The sequence below is a fragment of the Myodes glareolus genome, chromosome 8 (assembly GCF_982192425.1).
Source record: "Myodes glareolus chromosome 8, mMyoGla1.1, whole genome shotgun sequence".
Taxonomy (NCBI): domain Eukaryota; kingdom Metazoa; phylum Chordata; class Mammalia; order Rodentia; family Cricetidae; genus Myodes; species Myodes glareolus.
Window position 1 is genome coordinate 53976293 of NC_142033.1, and position 12276 is coordinate 53988568.

The window sequence follows — 12276 nt, forward strand, 5'->3', positions numbered from 1 at the left end:
AGCTGGTTCTCCTCCTAATAGTTACTGTAGCTGGGAGTGGGTGTGGGCTGGCAGCTCAGTAACCTCTTCAACACTAAGAAGGAACAGGGAATTGATTTCTCATCAGCCTTGGTTGGTGAGAAGATGAAGCTGATCACAGCCCGTTAGTCACTAAACATGCTCCTTCCCCGAGACCTTACACTATTCTAGTGTGTCATGTGGAATGTCTTCATGGAAAGGAGGGTTCGCTACGTCCATTTGAGAAACACAGATGATCAAGTATGCTTTGATGACCGTAAGAGAACTTCTTAGGTAAAGCCCGTCCACCTTCCATTGTTCGTCTCCTACTGATGCTTCATTCATTCGTTTCCCACAGTAGCATATCCGTCTTTACCAGCCAAGGTTTCCCAGCTTGCTGAGTGTTTGCACTGTTCAAGGGGTGAGGGAAAACCATGAACAGACAGCAGTGTCTGTTGCTTTTGTGTCAGGAAGGTACCCAGTCAAGAAGCAAACAAACAATTAAAACCTAGTTTGCAAATGACCATCTTTGGATGAAGTCCAAGGAACCATGACAGAATTATGGCTGGGTTAGAGTAGTGGGTGGTGGAGTCTCACCTAATGGGGGAGGTTCCTAGACTATGAAGAGGTCTTGAAATGAAATCTTGGCATTTCCCCCCACCCTTCTCCCCCCCCTTTTTTTTTTGACAGGATCTCACTGTCTAGGACTGGCTGGCCTGAAACTCACAGAGATCCACCTGCCTCTGCCTCCCAAGGGTTGGAATTAAAGGTGTTTTGTTGCTCCATGAGGCCTAGAACTTTGGTTTTTATTCCAAGAACCAAAGAAGCCTTCTGTAGTTTAATAGCTTTGTATAAAGAACTTAATAAAGTACTTATAAATAAATAAATAAAGTTCAAAATAAAAAAGCTTACATTAGAATCCAGTTGTCTTGGTGCAGTGGAACTTGTTGTAATCCAACTCTTGGTGTTGATCAAAGCCATAGACTGCACCATGTTTTGATGCAGAGCCTCAGAGCTCTCCATGGATCATTAGATGCTCTTAAAGGGACTTCAGAATGACTGGCAGGAAGGTGGTAACCACATTAAAATGTGACTTTCTTTTTCTAGTTCTTTGGCCAACAACCACATCAAAGCACTTCCAAGGGACGTCTTTAGTGATTTAGATTCTCTGATTGAACTGTAAGTAATGCAGATTAAGTTTGTGTATACTGGTCACAGGCCCTAGTCAATGTCTTTCAGATCCCTTTACTCTTGGCTCAGTAAGCAGTACTCTCACAGAGTAATGCACACGGAGAAACAGCATATGTATTGCCTTGTGTTGAATTCAGCCACCAGATACCGTGCCCTGTGTCTGATGGTAAATTAGCCTTGCTTGATAGGTGGTCCCCGAGCAGTCTTTCCATCTGCTTTGCCTTCTCAAGTTTCACTAGAAGCCTTGTGACTGTAGCATTTTGTACTGGATGCAGTTTAATAAGATTTGGAATGATCCAGTTTTGTTATGAACACTGTCTTCCTATTACCTCCTCTTTTTGTCTATGGGAACCTATAGACAAAGGGATGTTCTCCCATCCCTTCCAACCTTCACCATTGCACTGAGACAATTTTAAGAGGGATGTTGTCTCATCTTTGAGAACTGTCTGTATGCCCTTCCATTCAAATCACGCATCAAGGAATACTCAATAAAGATAACAATAAATACAAGAAATACGATGCATTAAACACAGTAATTTTAAAGAAATTCCGTAATTGGATTGTTTTAGCTGTACTAGGCTATGAAAAACTCCAGTGTTTCATGTTACTACCAAAACACATCAACGCGTCTGCTTCCCTGTGTGTGTATTTGTGCTTTGCATTCCAGAGATTTAAGGGGTAATAAGTTTGAATGTGACTGCAAAGCCAAATGGTTGTATCTATGGCTGAAGATGACAAATTCCACTGTGTCTGATGTGCTGTGTACCGGTCCGCCAGAGTACCAGGAGAAGAAGCTCAACGATGTGACCAGTTTTGACTATGAGTGCACCACCACAGGTAGGCAGAGCCTGTCTCCCCAGAGGTGGACACGTAGAATAATTTTCTTTTCCTTCTGGACTGCCAACTGCGTGTGAGGGAAAGTGAATGTAGATGTTTCCGATCAAAGTCATTTTAGAGAAATGAACCAGGGCTGGCAAAGTGGCTTATTGAGTGAAGGTGTTTGTACCAAGTTTGGGGACCTGAGTTCGCTGCCTGGGACCTATGTGCTTGAAGGAGAGAACTGATTGCTATCAGTTGTCTTCTGGCCTACACATGCATACACACACACACACACACACACACACACACACACACACACAAACACACACACATAAGCACATACACACTCAAACATACACATGCATACACACACACATGAACACACACACACAAACACACACACGCACGCACACATAAACACATACACACACATAAACACACACACACATAAACACATACAAACACATACACACACAAATCATGTAAAATGTTTAAGAAATAAATCAATTTGGTTGGGAAAATATCTCAACAGATAGGAAGGATTTTGTTAGCCGCACTGGCTCTAATCTTAATTTCTCTTTTTTTTTCTTCCTTTCACCCCCCCACTTTGAGATGGGGTGTTGCTATGTAGCTCAGGCTGACCTAATTCTTGTCACCTTGAGCAGCCTGGCCTTGAATTTGAAGAAATTGTTCTGCTTCAACCTCCCAAAGGCTAGCTATTATAGGCAATTTTTTTTTCACCAAGCCTGCTTTAATTTTGATTCATTGCAAAATCCAAATACTCCAATCATATTATTGTTTCTTCCTTCTAATTGTGTGTGCATTTCTGAGCGTGTGTGCATGTTCATGTATGTGCATGCGTGGGTGTGTGGATGCCAGAGGTGGAATTTGGGTGCCGTTCCTCAGGATTGCTTTTTGAGGCAGTATCTCTCAAAATACTGCTGATTCAGCTGGACTGGATAGCCGGCGAGCTCCACAGTCTAGCTGGCTCTGTCTCTCCAGCACTGAGCTTACAGTGTGCCTCACCATGTCCAGCTTTTTATATAGGTTCTGGGGGAAGAAAACTTTACTTTTCTGACTGAGCTAGCTCCCCAGCTTGCCTGTCTGTCTGTCTTTCTTTGAAGATTGAAATATAGACTTAAGAATTTGATTTGCCTTTCATGGAAAGACAGGCACAGAGAAGTCTGGATATTTTTACTGTCACTGGCTTCCCACCTCCCAGTAAGATAATACTTATTATAAGTTTAATACCAGATTCTTGTATCTGTAAGTTATTTTCCATTTCAAGTAGGCTGAGATAAGTAGGGAAATTGTAGCCTGTGGCAGAGTAGACTGTGTAAGCTGACAAGTGGTTGCTAAAGGAAAATATTCACGTTGAGGGGAAACTGTAAAGGTAGATTTTGACTTTGTTTTTTCAGAGCCCACCTCAGGGTTTCCATTTCCACATATTTTGAGGTTATGGAATAAAATTAAAATGCTGACTCCCTCCAGGTCCCCACAGGTAAAGGGCAGGGGGTGCCTCTGTTTGAAAGGCTCAAGCAGGCTTCCGCTGCTTTTGAAGCTGAATTTTCAAGGCGAGAGGATCAATCCACAGTGTGCAGCCTGCTTCCTAGATGTTGGTGGGAATAAACCGCAAGACTAGGAGTTGCTATCTACAAAGCCTGAAGGCATGTCAAGAGGAGCAGTGGGGAGGAGGGCTCAGAAAACAGCTAAGCAACACCGAATAGGGAAACATCCCAAGAACAAAGTATCACGTTTAGAAAAACCTACTGCTCCCTTCCGAACAAGCCAAAACCCACCATGTAGAGATGAATTCCAGGTGTTCGTGTGCATATGCACATGTGTGTCTGCAACTAGAGAAACTCACAGGTCCTGTTCTTTTATGGAACACTGGAAATTTCAAGCAAGTAACCTTTTCTTGCACCACAGAGCTGGGCTGTGTTCAGCTGTGTGATTGGCGGGCACCCTTTACTCAGCCTGGCCACTAAGAGGTTATTTATCGTGCTATCAGGGCAGTGCAATAAATCAGAGGTCATGGTCCGTGGCGTTTGTTCAAAAAGGTGTCATTCAAGACCATTTGGCATTAAGTGCTATGCTATAACTTTCTGAGGCTCCTCTTTGGCTTTTCCTTCAGTTCTTCTCTGGAGAATTCTCTAAAACCCATAGTGAGGTTGGCATTTCCCATCATTCTGTTCACACCTGGTCACAGTGTCTATATTGGAGAAGGTGACACAGCCTTTTGTTGCCGCTCTGGGAACAGAGCATCATTTATACAAGAAAATAGGATTTCTGACCTCAGGGCCTTCTGGATGCTTCTTATTGTGTTCTGGGACTGAGCATTAACATTGGGAAGGAGACGGCTTGGAACTGGAGCAGCCAGGACCCGAGTCCCAGAATCCCTGGAAACAATGTGCATCCTTTAACACATTTCGGCCTTCTCTTGGGTTTATTTGTTTTTGCTAACAAGGTTCCTACTCCTTGACAAAGTCCACCTAGAACTTTCAGGTACGCAGTAACTGTTCTGTTTCTGTTGCCTTGAGGCTCATGGACACACTAGCAGTGCTCCAAGATTTTTCTTTTTCAGGGTGAGGATGCAACAAGACGTCCTGTCCCCAGACGCTGCCCCTGCCACATAAGTGTGTGGTCAATAAATTGTGTGGTCAATAAATTGTGAGGGTATTGGCACTCCTGTCTTCTGCTCACCTCAAGTCCTGGCTTCTGAGGTTTTACCAAAGGCCAGGGAAAGTATGTGTGAGAGGGTGCCCGGAGGATGGAGAGCCAGACGCACTGAGAGAGAGTGGTGCCCCTTTATGGCTTCCTTCGATCTAATCTCTCTCTGTTTGGCCCCAGAGAGGAAGGCCATTGCTACCATGCTGTTCCTCCACAGAGGGGCATAATGAGCGTGTAGCCACCACCAGGCTGTCTCAGCTCTTCAGATTCATCACAATTCTTCCACACCCTCCCCTTCAAGGCTATTTTTAACCAGGCAGAGATTCCTGTTACCCACCGATGATCCCATGTTAGGTGGATAATTCACTAAATTCCTTAGAGGGACTGAGTTTTGCATCCTAATTGTCCTGTTAGCCTCCCTTGTTCGGGCTGATGAAAATGCAACGAGAAATAATGCATTAGTGCGCACTCGCTCTCCCCATAGGCTCCGCATCATGTATAATTTATTTTCTGCAAGTTCTATAAATAGCTATGTAAAAATCCGTGGATTCCAGTGGGAGAAAGGCCGAAATTGTAAGAGACCCACTGACATCATAAACTTGATCTGATGTGAATGGAGGCCGCGGCTCTCAGGGCGGAACACGCTATTAATCTTTTAACACTAGGAAATTGGTATCATGTCGATACGTGTGTCCTTTGAGGTCTCTCTACAATGACCGCGTCTTTGGCTTTGTGAAAGTCGGGTTCAGATGTGGGTAGGAAAAGGTATTTAAAAATGTCTAGTGCCTTTCTCCAGCATGTCTAGGTGCCTGTCTCAGTCACGGTCCCTGAGCTTTCCTTCCTTTTCCTCTGATGGTGGCAATAGGACTGTCTTCTACGAAGGATTTGTCATTACATGGCTAACAATCTGTGTCATGCCAGATAGGAAATATGAAATGATGAATTTAATTTGAAAAAAAAAATATAACAGGCCCATGGAAGCTTGATTTGTATAAGTTCTGAATCCAGGTAGAACTATTTCAGACAAAACTGTCTTTTGATTTTTAATTGTGTGTATGCCTACGGATTTGTGCATACTTGGTGCCCGCGGAGGGCCCGAAGAGGGTGTGCTAGCTCTTGGAGCTGGAGTTACTGACGGTTGTGAGCCGTCGGACATGGCTGCTGGGAATCGAACTTGGGTTCTCTGCAAGAGCTGCAAGTCCACTTAAGCACTGAGCCATCTCTCCAGCCCCCAGTCTGGTAGATCTTTTCTGTTGCAGGATTCCTCAGTAAAGGGGGAAACCTTTTATTCTGCTGTAAAAACACACACATTCTGACTCAGAGGCTTATATTTCTGAGACTTGAGAGCACAGTTGGGAGAGAAATGGGAACTAGCAGATAAGGGAGCTGAAGATATCAGGGAGGGTTTAGAACCTGTGACCTTCATTGTAAACGGAGATCACGCTTTCGTTTCTCTGCCACCAGTAGCCGAATAATCACACAGAAACTGTATTAATTACAACACTCTTTGGCCAATGGCTCAGGCATATTCCTAGCTAGCTCTTACATCTTAAATTAGCACATTTCTCTTAATCTATATATCACCTCAAGACTGTGCTTACTGGTAATGTTCTGGCATCTCTCTCCTTTAGCAGCTATATAGATGACTGGAAATGGATTAATTTAAATGTAAGAGCTAGTTAGTAATAAGCCTGAACGATAGGCCATGCCTTTTGTAACTAATATTAAGCCTCTGAGTGGTTATTTAGGATTATTTAGAAGTGTCTGTGGGATGAGCCAGGACTGAAAAACCTCCGTTTACAGGTAGTGGTCAGGGGTATGTGTGTCAGGAGCAGACTAGGCATCTTCCCTAAGTCTTCGGCAGGTAGCTTGCTACTGTCACCTTGCATAAGTAAAATCCTTGCTGACTGGCATGGGCTGAGTGTCATGCCTCACACCATAGCCTTTGGAAATGGAGATTCCAAATTCCACCTTCAATCACACAGAAGCCTGATCTGCCTGACCTCCTGAGCTGGCCTCCCCTGGACTCTTGGCTCTCTGCTGAGATGTGGGGTCCTACCCTGTCCACTAGAGCCATATATCTCTCCACTGCTCACTCACCTACCTGTTGGGCTACAGAAGCATCCTCCTCTTAGTTCCCAGTGACAAAACTCTTCTCCCCATCTCACAGAACCTGCTTGCTGTATTCAGTCTCCTTGTCTGTCACCCACAGTCTCTACAACAGACTTGGGCTAAGGCTATGTCCACCCATTGAGTTAAGGTGTATTAAGCACTTCTTTTGCACCCTAAATGAAGGTGCACTTTTGCATCTCTTAAAGTGAAGGCATGAAACTTCCTTCTTTGTTAAGCTAAGTGGTACTCATGTGCATGCAAATGTGACAGATGTGTGCGTACCCCATCCCCTTGCTTAGGAAGGTAGAGAGATGTTCTTTCATTTCCCCCAAGATAAGAGCATCAAGAATCAACTCAGCCAAAATGTTGTTAAAATAGATTCCCTCCCCACAAAGATGGCCAGCACGCAGACTCAGAGGGAAAGCCCATGTCTGAACCTGATGTTTATACTTCGTGGGCTGAGCTCTGAGGTAGGCATTTTCATCCATTTCTGACCTACCCCTGCCACAGAGTTGAGAGGGGCAGCCTCCTTACCTCATCTTAGGACAAACAAACTGAGACCTGGAAGTGACCAGCCCTGGGTCTTCAGGGTAGGAAGTAGCATCAGGCCATTCATCTCCAGGCACGGTGCTGCACTTCCTAGTGCCTCGCATAGTCCTTGTCCCCTGAGCCCTGGCTTTCTCCTGCCACCTCTCCTGCCTCTTCTGTTGGATGAGCTCCCTTGATGCATGGCTCATGTGACATCTTTGATAGGGCAGTGACTCCAAATTCGACTCTGATGCTATTGTTTGGAGTCGCGTGAGTAAGACGTAAACGCGATATTGCTGGTCCTATGAACCTTGAATGAGGATGGTTAAGGATTGTTTGAGGAAGAGCCGAGAAAACCCATGATCTCCTGTATGCATAACCAGGGGGCTGTACACGTTGGAGCATTTCTGGCCAGAACTGCTTAATCTCTGTTTTTGGTTGTTTTTTTTTCCATTTGTTGTGAATGTTTGTTCTTTGAGACAGGGTCTCACTGTGTGGCCCTAGCTGGCCTGCAGCTTGCTGTGTAGACCAGCCTGGCCGTGGACCCACAGCAATTTGCCTGCCTCTACCTCCTGAGGACTAGGATTAAGCATATGTGCCACATGCCCCGGTGTGTGTGTGTGTGTGTGTGTGTGTGTGTGTGTGTGTATGATATGCTAACTCTGTGGTCAACCCCCCTCTGCCCCTTGGCAATTCTGTGCCATACTCAAAGTTCCACAGAGAGTTAGTGGTCATTTATGCCACTGTGCTGCATGCGTTCCTGCAGAATTCCTTGTCTGCTTGTTGCTTTGTCCTGATGCCCAGTCCCTAGGCACAGCACACCAAGTCCAGTGTCTAGGGAGCTCGTTTCCACAGGAGTACTTTCTAAGACGCCTTATGAGACCCTTGCAGAAGGTATTTGTTCCCAGACTTATGCGTGCCCTGTTTGGAAGTGTAGTACTCACTATGGCCTGCAGAGGCGCTGTTTCCCCATAAGGGGTGTGTAGAATTGAATGTAAATGACAGGTGACCACAGGATCCCTATTTCTTGTTGAGTCTGAGAAGTGGTACATCAAGCCATATTAAGCCAGTTTCTTTCCTGGAAGGATTACTCTGAGAGAACTGGAAGTGTAGCATTCTCAGAACTTACTAGAACACAGCATGCCAACTTCATGAATTTCCTGCAGCCTTCCTTCCTGCCCTGGCTTTCTGAAAGCCGGGTCTCCCAGATCCACTTAGACAGTTGAGATCTTGTTAGTAACTTGTGACACTGTCTCCAGGAAGCAGTATCAAAGATTCCACTGGTGGGACTAGAGAAATAGCTCAGAGGTTAAGAGCATTGACTGCTCTTTCAAAGGTCCTGGGTTCAATTCCCAGCAACCATATGGTGGCTCACAACCATCTATAATGAGATCCGATGGCCTCTTCTAACATATGTAATAAATAAATAAATAAATCTTTTTTTTTAAAAAGTGCATGTGTGTGTATGTATGTGTGTGTATGTGTGTGTGTATATATATATGTATGCATGTATGTGTGTGTATGTATATATATATATGTATATGTATGTATGTATATATATATATATATATATATATATATATATATATATATATATATTCCACTGACCTAACAGTCCCAGAGCCAAAGGTTCCCAGGGCCAGTGTGGAGTTGTCTGTCTGGCCCCCCACCTTCCCTGTTCCTCCCCAGGTACCTACAGTAATGATGCAAAGCCCAGAGAACGGCCGTTGGGATTCTCATAGGGCTTTGTGTGAACTAATACTTGTTTTTCTATGCCCACTCTCAGACTTCGTCGTTCATCAGACTCTGCCCTACCAATCAGTGTCAGTAGACACGTTCAACTCCAAGAATGATGTGTACGTGGCCATCGCTCAGCCCAGCATGGAGAACTGCATGGTCTTGGAGTGGGACCACATAGAAATGAATTTCCGGAGTTATGACAATATCACAGGTGTGTTGTGGAAATAAACACCCCCTGTTATAATCACGGGAGGGCTTGAGGCCCTGCTTCCAGGAAAGGCGGGGACCACATTCCAGCCCACACTGATGGTCACTCTGAAGTGTTCTCCGTACAGTTAGATATTGGTGTTAACAGAACTTTAGGTAGTAATTTCTCACTGGTGGTGATCCTTCTGAGAAAGAGATGGGTGGGGACTCCACAAGAAAGGTGAAAAACATCTTCCTTCTGTGATAAGAAGTCATGTGGGAATCCCATGGCCCTGCATAGCTAAGGCAGCCTGTCGACCAGAACTAAATCATAGCTTTGTTTTTGTTAAGCTGATTATTAACTAATGTACCAACACCTCCCTCCCCACAGCCATTGTTTGCTCCCTTGCTGGGTCTCTCTCTCTCTCTGTCTCTCTCTGTCTCTCTCTGTCTCTCTCTGTCTCTCTCTGTCTCTCTCTCTCTCTCTCTCTCTCTCTCTCTCACACACACACACACACACACACACACACACACATTGCTTGCTTGCTTGCTGGGTCTCACACACACACATATACCCACTGCTTGTTCCCTTGCTGGGTCTCACACACACACATATACCCATTGCTTGTTCCCTTGCTGGGTCTCACACACACACACACACACACACACACACATTGCTTGCTCCCTTGCTGGGACACACACACACAGCCATTGCTTGCTCCCTTGCTGGGTCACACACACACACACACACACACACACACACACACATTGCTTGCTCCCTTGTTGGGACACACACACACACACACACACACACACACACACACACACACACACACACTACTTGCTCCCTTGCTGGGTCTGGATGCTCACTGCTCACACTTAGTAAAAGCATAGCAATGAGAATGGTCCAATCATAAATTTGGCTTCTTTCGGAGCCGCTGCTGTGGGTTCCCAGGGTTTTAGTGATACTAAAAATGAACTATCTTCTTGCTCTTTAAGTAAATGAATAAAACCAAGATCAAAACAATTCTTCAATCTTCTCAGCTTCTTGAGTGTAACTGATACTGGCTGTAGAAACAGCACTCTGGAAGCCTGCTCATTGTCCTCTAGAGATTCCCTTCCCAGGATCCAGGGGGCATTGAACTGTTTCTCTGGCGTGCACTGTGGTAGAAACTCTGGATTGGGAAGATCCGAGGCGTTTCTCAGGCACACTTAGCTACACAGCAAATGCAGGGACATAGGTAGTCAGAAGCAGTGGCATTTCACTCCTGGGGGACAGGCCACTAATGAGTCTGATCATGAGTGCTGATGTCCGGGAGATGCTATCTCAGATGAGCTAGCTGCTGCTGCCACAGCCAGCTGGCCTTCCAGTGTGGAGCTTACTGTCTAGGGAGCAGGGCCTGGAAACACAGACTCAGCGCAGATCTGTGTGGAGAGCCTTGGATGTATGAACCTAATATCCTGGTGGATAGAGTTAGCTGCACGGTTTTGGGCTTGGAGCTTGGTGTGGGCTGGCTTCTCCCTGTGTGTCAGTACAGCTGGCACAGCTTTACAAGTGACCTACTCTATTCATTTGGGGACAGAACCTATCTCTGTGTCCCTGTCCCAGGTTGATGGGGTGGCATTGCTGTCTCCCTGCCCTTGCCACTCACTGCAGCTGGCAATAGAGGGGAAACTGCGGTCCCCCTTTAGGGTTCTTAGTCTCACCAATGAAAGGTTTTAAGAATGAACCCAGATGTAAGCACGAAGGCAGTTTTATTAGTATTAAAAGGAAAAGTGCAGAGCATACAAACACTAAATCCCAGCAGCTGCCTGGAGGGCTAAGTGGAGGAGAGTAGGAAAAAGGCATGCGTTGAAGCTGGTTACAGTCAGACACAGGTGAAGAAGCAGTTCCATGGTGGAGAGGAGAGCTTTAGAGAGAGCAAGGGAGCAGGGAGAAGCCCAAAGTGTTAAGGGAAGCAGACTTAGAAAAGAGATTAAAAAAGAAAGTTAGGCACTTATCTGAATAATTCAGAGAATCAGGCAGACTTATGAACCTGCTTGCCTGTGGTCCAGGTCTGTGAGCTTCTGCACCAAAGGTGAGGATTCTGGGAAGGAAAAATATCATTAAAGGACTAATTATTCCATCTAACTCTTTAGCATGGCTTAAGGTGAGCCTTCCTCCCTAGAGGTGCTCTCTAGCCAAGATGATTGTGCTAGCTGGAATGATAGATCTCCATCTCGCTCAGAGATTCTATTTTCTTGGTCAGGGGTTTCCTTGTTTAACTCTACCCCTGGTGGTGACTTCAAACCTTCCCTCCTTCCTGCATTCACTCATTCACTCATTGATAAAGATTACTTGGGCACTTCCTCTCAGCTAGCTGTGTTCTTGTGGGTGGACACATAGTATTTGGGCAAACCCATTAATGTTTATATGCTATCATCTGTAGTGAGAATTTTGTGGCTATTTTTTTTTTTTTAAAATGGGATTAGTGTAGTATTAGACTTGGCAGTCGGGTAAGGTTGTAATGGGTAACCTGTGTAATGGGCAGAGCCTGAGACCAATGGTAGCCTTGTCCATTATGGATGAAATGGGACCCACTCTATTCCATCAGAGACCCCAACCTTCTGGCTTCAGCTAAGACTTCTAAGACTTGTATAGGCCCAGGAAACCTCAGAACTTGCAGAGACTGCCTGAGAGTGAATTGTTCAGGCAGGGGAGCGTTTGTCTGTCTCTTGGTAGCTGAAGTTTGAGTTGGTATGAAAGTCTTCCGGTGTGGTGGAAAAGCAAAGCCTCATATGGAGCCATTAACCACAAACAAGAGTAAGGGAGGGAGCATGGATAGTTCTCACCTCCTTGAGATGGGCCTTCCTCATTCAGCATCCTACTTCAGCATTTACTGGAGAGATTCTGATGTCAGCAGAAGTTCAGTGTGTTCTCAGTCTATGCCTTTTAGATGGGGGTCTCTGAGGAATCAGAGAGGCACCAGTTTCTCTGCTGGGGCTCTGGTCAGATGCCTCCAGGTGAGGAGGCCAGTGGCCATGTTCACACCG

The 12276-nt window shown here is 45.4% G+C and overlaps 1 protein-coding gene across 1 annotated transcript in view; it reads left to right on the forward strand.

The window, feature by feature from the left end:
- Nucleotides 1-12276, forward strand: part of Lgi2 (leucine rich repeat LGI family member 2) — a 32404-nt gene that overhangs the window by 9288 nt on the left and 10840 nt on the right. The window contains exons 5-7 of the mRNA XM_048415298.3: nt 1105-1176; nt 1856-2025; nt 9104-9268. Coding sequence (XP_048271255.2) covers nt 1105-1176; nt 1856-2025; nt 9104-9268 — 407 coding nt within the window. The remainder of the gene's footprint in view (nt 1-1104; nt 1177-1855; nt 2026-9103; nt 9269-12276) is intronic.